At 41.0% G+C, this 10,164-nt stretch overlaps 1 protein-coding gene across 1 annotated transcript; it reads right to left on the bottom strand.

Moving 5' to 3' along the window:
- Nucleotides 1–7,448: 7,448 nt before the first annotated feature.
- LOC101355590 (olfactory receptor 13C7-like) lies at nucleotides 7,449–8,287 on the bottom strand (the record flags this gene model as incomplete). The annotated part of the gene is made up of 1 exon (XM_004372375.2): nucleotides 7,449–8,287. A coding segment is annotated over one exon (771 nt), but the record flags the coding sequence as incomplete, so codon positions are not given.
- Nucleotides 8,288–10,164: the final 1,877 nt, after the last annotated feature.

Raw genomic sequence — 10,164 nt, forward strand, 5'->3', positions numbered from 1 at the left:
AGAGTTGCATTGTCCAATATGGTAGCCACTAGCCACATGTTGCTCTTGAATACTTGAAATGTAGCTAATCTAAATTGAGATATGCTAAAACCAGATTTTAAAGGCTTAGTTTAAAAAAATGTAAAATATTAAAATTAATTTAACCTTTTTCTTTAAAATTTTTAATGTGGCTATTAGAAAACTTAAAATTACGTATGTGGTTCACATTTGTGGCTTGCATTATATTTCTATCCTACAGTGCTGGTGTAGTCATCTTTTGTTCTAAAGAAAGATTAATGCTTAGAGTTCCATATGGCACTTTCAAAATGTTGCTCACCAAGGATTTTGTCCTGAGTGAGAAAAAAAAAACAACTTTTTGTATTCTTAGATAAATAAAACCCATCAAATACTTTTATTAGTTTATTAGGGTTTGTATGATACATTTCCCCCATTCTTTTACTTTTAACCTATTTGTATATTTATATTTTGTTATGAATTTTAACAGGATCTGTACTTGGAGAATAAACCTCTGGGCAGGGTGAGCTTGCTTGTGAGTTTTAAAAATAGGCATTAGAAATTATAGCATAGACGGTGGCTTTAAGATAAAAAACTTTAGAGTTATCAGAACCTAGGCGTTTCATGTCAAAACTTTGCCCTGAAAGGCTGAGGGCATAAAATATTTGTATAAACAAGACTTGGAAGAATACTATGACCAATCAGATGCAGCCCGCCCTCCCGCATCAGTCTCCAGAGGATCTGATTGACCAAGATGGGGGATAAAGGGAGTCACTGGAGGAGAAGTAGTAGTTCCTGGTGGGGAGTGGAGGTAGGTGTGATATAGAACCCCCAGACAGGCTTAAGAATACGAGATAAGAGGGGATCTGAGCCTCTCTAGAGCTCGTAAAACCCCTGTACGCAGCATGATGAGTGTAGAGTAGAAATGGCTGCAAGTATGTCATGTTCCTTGCTCCCCACCTAAAGTGCCACAGAAGAGTAGCTGAATGTTTTCTGTTTTTTACAAGAGGGGCATAGTAGAAGCTGATAAAGAGCTGAGAGCCTGAAGAGGCCTCAAGATTAGGACAAGGTGACTCTACCTGGACTATGCAACTGAATACCAGATCAGAATGCAGGTGTCAACAGGGATTAATGATGACAGCTGAGAACCAGATGTCCTGTCTTCTTCCCAAATCCCAACTGATGGTATTGGTGCTACATACTCCTCTCAAAACTAGGTACAGGAGTTAGAGAGACACCCTGACTAAACTAAGATCCCGCTGAACTGATTGAGATTAAGTTTTAGTCATTCGGCAAGAAGGGGAATATGGCAGAGATAACCAGCTGTCCATTAAAGATTTGTACACCTCTTCTAGAAGTCGTTGCTTGGAAGCAACTGCCCAGCCAAAGACAACATTTTCCAGATACTAGTGCGTCATATTCACTGTTAAATTAATGACTGGGAGTATGGCGTTGGTGAACAAAGGGTCCCTGTGCCTTGGGGCTGAATCAGTGTATCTGACATTCCCATTGGTCCCTAAAGTAAGATCTCAGAGGAGAAAGGAAAGCTCTACCCCAAGGCATCCAACATCAACATATTATGACATTAAGCATTTTGAACCTCTGACCTGTAATTCTGGTACAATATTCTGCCAGCCTCCAACCAGCCCTCCAAAGGCATGAGACTGTGAGAATGAAATTGTCCCCATTCTCTATTCTCTTTGCCTATTTATTTAAGTAATTTTCAAACTTAAAAAGAATTATTTTTATTTTTAGCAGAGGAGTTCTTTTTTCAATAAAATCTTACAGAGTCCTGCTATGTACAACAGAAAAAAAACCTGTGTTTCATTGCTACATGTTTATTTCATTAGTTCAAATTTATAACGATTACTTGGTTCAAAGACAATGAATGACAATGGTGAGATTTTTATGAACACACAAACTTGAAATCAGAAGTTATGGATAACAGTTGCAGTCATACCATTTTCAGCTTCCAATTTATTTCCCTATTTTGTTTTGGTTGCCTGCTATTAAGAAAATCCTGATTCATACAAAAGAGTCGTTTGCAAAGTCACGTTTTTTGAAAATATTATTCTTTTAGTAAATTAAGATGGTTCCTTGAAAAAAAGAAGAGAATTTTTTGTTTCAAGATCAATTCGCTAATAAGATTTCATAGCTGCTCAAATTCCTTATCATAAATATAAAGTCAGAGAAGTAGCATCTAAAACTTACGATTGATGTGATATGATTTATCATGTGATATCATTACTATGTAGCCAGCTGCATGTTCACTTGTTGAGGTACAATTGTCTGTAACACCACAATGAGAACATGCACTGAGCAGATGACTTTGAGCCTTGTCTGGCGCTTCATTGAGAACAGTGCACATGTGTACTCTGTTGTACAATTTTACATAAGCGGACATGCGTAGGCTTGGATTAAAGAAAAGATCAGTGCAGAGCTACACTTTTTTAAATCAAAGACACATTTAAAGAAGATCAATAAATGCACAGAGATGGCAGGAAAAGATTTATTCCGAGGTCTGTACAAAAGTGATTCAATTCAACCAATGGAACAGAATTGAGAACCCTGATGTAAATCCATCCACCTATGCTCACCTGATCTTCAACAAGGGCCCAGATTCCATCAGATTGGGAAAAGACAGTCTTTTTAACAAACGGTGCTGGCAAAACTGGATGTCAATCTGCAGAAAAATGAAACAGGACCCATACCTCACACCACACGCAACAACTAATTCAAAATGGATCAAAAACCTAAATATAAAGCCCAAAACTAGAAAGATCGTAGAAGAAAAACTAAGATAAATGCTACAGGCCCTAATGCACGGCTTTAACAGGATACAAACCATAACTAACAACACACAAACTCCAGAAGATAAGCTAGATAACTGGGACATTCTAAAAATTAAACACTTATGCTCATCAAAAGACTTCACCAAAAGAGTAAAAAGAAAACCTACAGACTGGGAAAGAATTTTTGGCTATTACAAATCCAACAAAGGTCTAATCTCTAAAATCTACAGGAAAATCCAACACCTCTACAACAAAAAGACAAATAATCCAATTAAAAAATAGACAAAAGAAATGAACAGACACTTCACCAAAGAAGACATGCAAGCGGCTAACAGACGCATGAGGAAATGCGATCACTAGCTATTACAGAAATGCAAATCAAAACCACAATGAGATACCATCTCACCCCAGCATTACTGGCAGGAATCAAAAAAAATAGCAAATAGCAAATCCTGGAGAGGCTGCAGGGAGATTGGATCTCTTACGCACTGCTGGTGGGAATGCAAAATGATACAACCGTTTTGTAAAACGATATGGTGTTTTCTTAGAAAGCTAGAAATAGAAATACCATATGATCCAGCAATCCCACACCTTGGAATATATCCTAGAGTAATAAGAATCGTCACACAAATAGACTATGCACATCCATGTTCACTGCAGCATTGTTCACAATAGCGAAAAGATGGAAACACCCTAGATGCCCATCAACAGATAAATGGATAAACAAACTCTGGTACACACACACAATGGAGTATTACACAATGATAAAGAACAATGATGAATCTGTGAAGCATCTCACAACATGGATGAATCTCAGGGGCATTATGCTGAGTGAAATAAGTTAATCACAAAAGGACAAATATTGTATGAGACCACTACTATAAGAACTCATGTAAAGGTTTACACACAAAAAGAAACAATCTCTGACGGTTAGAAGGGAGAGGAGGGGTGGGAATGGAAAAACATTAAATAGACAATAGATAAGTGGTAACTTTGGTGAAGGGTAAGACAGTACACAATATTGGAGAAGCCAGGACAACTTGTACAAGGCAAGCTCATGGAAGCTCCATAGGCACATCCAAACTCCCTGAGGGACCAAATTGCTGGGCTGAGGGCTGTGGGGACCAGGGTCTCAGGGAACATCTAGCTCAATTGGCGTTAACATAGTTTATAAAGAAAATGTTCTACATTCTACGTTGTTGAGTAGTGTCTGGGATCTTAAAAGCCTGTGAGCGGCCATCTAAGATATTCCACTGTTCTCACCCCTTCAGGAGCAACGGAAAATGAAGAAAACTAAAAATTCAAGGGAAAGATTAGTTCAAAGGACTAATGGACCACAACTACCATGGCCTCCACCAGACTGAGTCCAGTACAACTAGATGGTGCTCGGCTACCACCACTGACTGCTCTGACAGGGATCACAGTAGAGGGTCCCGGACAGAGCTGGAGAAAAATGTAGAAAAAAACTTCTAACTCATAAAAAAAGACCGGACTTGCTGGCCTGATAGAGACTGGAGAAACCCCGAGAGTACGGCCCCTGGACACCCTAAAGAAAAAAAAATGAGTCAATTCGACAGCACACATGATAATGTGGTAGTGGCCACTAGTGTGTTCAAAACTGAGACAAGTTTGTGGGTGTCTATTGAATTATTGGAGTCCTGGTGGTGCAGTGGTTAAGAGTTCAGGCTACTAACCAAAAAGTTGACAGTTAGAGTCCACCAGCCACTCCCTGGACAACCTTATGGGGCATATTGAATTATGGTGTTTGGCAAAGAATATTGAATATACCATGGATTGCCATAAGAACAAACAAGTCTGTCTTGAAAGAAGTACAGCCAGAATGCTCCTTAGAAATGAGGATGGTCAGACTTCATTTCACATGGTTTGGACATGTTATCAGGAGGGACCAGTCCCTGGAGGACATCATGCTTGGTAAAGTAAAGGGTCCACAAAAAAGAGGAAGACCCTCAACGAGATGGATTGACACAGTGGCTGCAACAATGGGCTCAAACACAGCAACAACTGTGAACATGGCACAGGACCAGGCAATGTTTAGTTCTGTTGTGCATAGGGTTGTTATGAGTCAGAACCAACTTGATGGCACCTAACAACAACAGTAACAACATTGTTTTACACATACTGAAAGTTATTTAGAATGTATTTTTTTAAAAGAAACTTAAATACTTGTGGAACCCTGACAAACCTCCATTTGGGAGAAGTTTGATTCTTATTTGATCAGACTATTTTATACAAGAGTTTTGTAAAACACATATATTTTAACTCTGATACCCTCTTTCTCTTCCAAAATAATGAAGCAAGCTCTTCCACAGCTGGAATAAATATGTCATTCTGTTCTCTTTTAGCTTTTTGTAATCATGTTGGTGTTCTATGTTTAACTCATCCATCTGAAGTTTTTTGCAGCATATGGTGTGATGTATGGATCAAAGGCAAATCTTCATTTGATTGAATATTGTTGCTGTCTCACCATTTATTAAAAAGTGATTCCTTCTTTGTGCTGTTAATTTTTATCTGACATATATATTAAGTTTTGATAGTTTGGATCATTTTCTGGCATCTCTGATACCTTTGATTTTACAAACTTTTAAAAACCAAATGGCAGAGCTGAATGTGAGGCTGAATGTGCAGCACAGGTCTCCAATGCTAAAAGTAAGGTTCTGATAGGTAAAGAGTGGGATCTTGAGTCCTGAGATAAGGATATTTGGTGAATACACCTGAGAATCATGAACCCTCAGTTTCCCCTGAATCCTCCAGGCCAACAGAAGCAATCCCCTCCCTTTGCCTGGAGATCATGCAAAGACTTCATCTAAAGTATATATCATCCTGAAGATCCAGTCCAGCCTCCTGTCATACCTCCACTCAGTAAAGTTCCTGCTCTGAGACAAAATAGCTTTCTCACCAAAAGAATTTTAGGACCAGGAGCAATGTACCAGGAGCAACTGGGGGAATATGTATATACCAGGAGCAACTGGAGGAATATGCATGGGAGTAGATCTTGAAGGTGTTGGATTGAAGAGTATACAAGACTAGATGGGGAGAGTTTCTTGATATGGTGGCATCTCCCTGACTTAGGATAAAAGGCTTGGCTAGAACACCTCCTAATCACTGCTATGATGGGCTCACGAAGCTGGGACATGAAAATAATCTACAGTAAATGGGGTAAGGAGGCTGGAATTGCTTTTGCAGAGTATGGAAGAAGAGATCAGAAGGTTCAGGGAGTGTGTGAATGTTAGAATGGACTTATTATGTGAGATCAAAGAAACCACCCCCCAGCTATTTTTCCTGGGAGGGCCCAAAGGCCATCCTCTTCACTATGAAATCTACCAGTGAGGGGGGGTCAACATTTTTGAGAAGCTTGCTGTGGGAGCATCAAGCAACCATTCCTTCCTAGGTCTTAGGACGCTGCCATGGAGTAGTAGGTGAGTCTGCCAACCCCTGCCCCTTTCCCTGCCTCTAGGAATCCCTCCTTTCTTCTTATTCTCAAGGGTGTTCTTCTCTTCCACTTTCCCTTCCCCTTCCCCTTCAGGGCACCTAAATGTATCTCTTTAGTGGGCTTAGACTTTTTAAAAGGCGAAGGAACTGATGAATTCCAGATAGTTTAGTTCCCCTCTACAGACTCCATTGCACTACCACCAACAAAAATATATCCAAGGCAAGGTCCTGGGTCTATTTAACATGGGGATGTAGAATGAAGAGGGAGGAAAGAAAAAGAGAACATCCTGTTATATACTAATAATGGTTAAAGGATCAAAGTTCAGTAACAACTGACTTTTACAAATACTAATTAAAGTGGATTTAAAATGATCCCTATAATACAGTCTGTTTCACTCATGCTTCAATATGATCCTTGAGCAGAGGATAAAGTCATGGACTTTTGTTCAGAGTTCTGGAGGTGCACAGCTGATCTTACCTGTGCCACATGGTGGAGAGTAATTGTTACTGCAGGCCTGACATTAGTTGTGGGATTGAGAATTATTTTTGAATTTGCTTCCCCACAATCCTTTTGAGGTTTCATCACAATGTAGGCATACCCGTGGGAGTGTGTGCTGGATGTAACTACCATGTGTCATGTTGGTTGGTTGGAAAAAAGTTTGGGAGCCACTGGCACCTATTCATGCCACACTGTACTACTACCTCAGTGGCCATGGCATATTTGCTTCTGAGCTTCTCTACAGTGAAAATAAAGAGAATGTGGTGAATGACAGATTCATAGTGTTCATTAGATCAAAACAAAACAGCTGCTAAGTCCCACCATTTCTAGAGCTAAGACACCATAATGCTAAGGTTCACTCTCGTATGTTGGGATGATGACATTTTCCAATTTATCCCTACATCAGATATAACAAATTTCTCTGGGATGAGACCAAAGCAGAGTAGAGTAAGCAGCAGTTCTATACGGGATAAAACAATATACTCCAAGATCCCAGTACCACTGTAAGTTTTTGCTTATTTGTTTGTCTCCATTGCCCACATCTATGACTCACAGATATTCATTAAGTTCTGGTATCAGAGGATTTAAGATTTGAGCAGCAAAATATAGCTAAGATATGATACAGTATGGTTCTGTGTGAAGCCAACAGAGCAGTGCCAGAAATAGAGAGGCTCTTTCCACTGTCAGCCTACGGACTTCTCTGGGTTACTGTTTCTCCACTTGTACAACAAGAAGTTTGAAGGTCATGTATTCTGGCGTTCTGAGAATCTGTGACAATCACTCAGTTAAAGTGTTTTTGAGCCACTAGATTCTTTAGAGCAGCCTTCACATCCTTGTTCCTTAGACTATAGATGATGGGGTTGAAGAGAGAGACAAGCTTGTCTGAAAGGTCCTGCTTGTCTGCCTCCAGTGGGTCCTTAGTCTTGGGCTTCCCATACAGGAAGAGGATGGTCCCATAGAAGACAACCACAACTGTGAGGTGGGCAGAGCAGGTGGAGAAGGCCTTTTTCCTCCCCTCTGCTGACGGGATCCTCAGGATGGTGGCAAGGATAAAGACATAGGAGACAAAAATGAACAGGACTGGGATTGCAAGGAAGATCATGTTGGCCACAACCATGCTGATCACATTGATGGAGATGTCAGCACAGGCCAACTTTAGGACAGCCAGGATTTCACAGGTGAAGTGGTTGATGACATTGTCCCCACAGAAGGGCAGCTGCATTGCCTGGGATGTCTGTACTACAGAGTTGATGATAGCAGCTGCCCACGAACCAGCAGCCATAGGCACATAGGCAGGCTTGCTCATGACCACAGGGTATCTAAGGGGTTTGCAGATGGCCACATATCGATCGAATGCCATCATGCCCAGGAGTACACACTCTGTGGCTCCCATGGCAAAGGAGAGAAACATCTGCCCAAAACAGGCTGAAAATGAGATAGTTCTCCAGTGAGTGAGGAAACTGTCAAGAATGAGGGGGACTGCACAGGTTGAGTAGCAGATGTCCAGGAAGTTACTAATGATGTTGTAATTCAACATAGAAAAGATTTTATGAAACAGTTTCGTTGTTAGTATTCATATAATCTAAGAAATATTACATTTAAGCAATTTACAACTATATTTATCACATATTATTCTATGATTAAAATTGATAATAAATATTACTAAGGATTCTGCAAATCAGCCCCCAACATGGAGGAGGTCCATGGAGAGGGGGGTGGTGTGTGTGACACCATGAGTTCCCGCACTGGGTGACGTCAACCCTAAGATGCCACTGGATCATTCAGGCAGGGGCCAGACTTCCTGGAGGAGGTATCTCGAAGTTCATGGTGTTCTGGAGTTGGCTCTCACTGGCTCTCCAATTGTGGCATCTCCTCCCAACTCCCATTCAGTGACTTCATCAGTAGTTTGAAATTGGCCATGGCGGGAGGGAGTATTTACACCATGGAAATAAGAAAATGTTACAAATTAGGGCTTTTTTTTGACTTGGAGAGCTAGTTGTTGAACATTTACCAGCACACCACTGGGACAGATAATTTGCTGGATGAAGGAAGTGGGGCAGCATCCCAGGCAGAAGGGACTGCATAAACAAAGACACAGAAATGAGAAAGAGCCCCAGCAGGTGGGGAGTGACCAGCAGAGCAGTGTCGCCTGAAAATAAAAGGGCAGTTGCCTCTAATGGACAAGAAGGAAGGGGCCAGGCCCTTGGCTGGTTTTTTGGGCACCTCAAGGAGTTAGAATTTTCTCCTGTGGAGGGTGAGAAGGCACTTGGGGTTTTAAGCAAAGGTCTGACATGACCATATTTGCGTATTAGATTGATCGTTCTGGGCGTGGTGTGGAGGGATACTGAGAAGAGGAGGGTAAGAACTGAAGAGATAGGGAAAGTAGATAGGAGGCTCTTAAAGTTATTCAGGCAAGTGAAGATAAGGACACTAGGCAAGTCAGTGATAGAGGGATGGTGAAGACAGGGAGGTTCAAGAAATGTTTGGTAGATAAAAATCCAAGGTTAGAGTTTGGTTGGCTGTAGCAGGCAGGAGAGAGAGTGGAGTCAGTATTTCTAATTTAGATGATGGAAGGATGATGGTGAGACCACAAAGGTAGAGAATATTGACAAAAGAGCTGGTTTTAGGGGAGAAGATGAATTCAGTTTGGGACATGTGTGTTTGAGGTGCCTGTGGGATATTCAAGTAGAAATGCGGGCAATGTCTGAGCTAGAGATAAAGATTCCTGACTCATCACTTTACACATCACTCTGGGAAAGTGGCCGGAACCCTGGACTGCTGTGATATCTCTGTATACCACTCTAGCTGTGATACCGTGGGAGGTTGTTGGAAGCCTCCTGAATGCAAATTCATTGTATGTATCCACAGGATTTCCCGACCTTGTGGGCCAGTAGGGCTCCATTTGCTCTGTGTAAGAATTCTCTGACAAAGTAGATCGTTTTAGGTTCTCTAGATAAACAGAACCAATAGAGTATATACATACCAAACCGAACCCATTGACACTGAGTTGATTCCAACTCAGAAAGATCCTAGAGGACAGAATGTTGTTGTTGTTGTTGTTAGGTGCCATCAAGTTGGTTTCAACTCATAGTGACCCTGTGTACAACAGAAAGAAACACTGCCCCGTCGTGGGCCATCCTCACAATCGTTGTTATGCTTTAGCGCATTACTGCAGCCACTGCGTCAACTCATCTTATTGAGGATCTTCCTCTTTTTCAATGACTCTCTACTTTACCAGGCATGATATCCTTCTCCAGGGACTGGTCCCTCCTGATAACAAGTCCAAAGTATGTGAGACAAAGTCTCGTCATCCTTGTTTCTAAGGAGCATTCCAGCTGTACTTCTTCCAAGACAGATTTGTTCGTTCTTCTGGCAGTCCATGGTATATTCAATATTCTTCACCAACACCATAATTCAAATACATCAATT

The sequence above is a fragment of the Trichechus manatus genome, unplaced genomic scaffold, assembly GCF_000243295.1.
Source record: "Trichechus manatus latirostris isolate Lorelei unplaced genomic scaffold, TriManLat1.0 scaffold00016, whole genome shotgun sequence".
In the NCBI taxonomy this organism is placed as follows: Eukaryota; Metazoa; Chordata; class Mammalia; order Sirenia; family Trichechidae; genus Trichechus; species Trichechus manatus.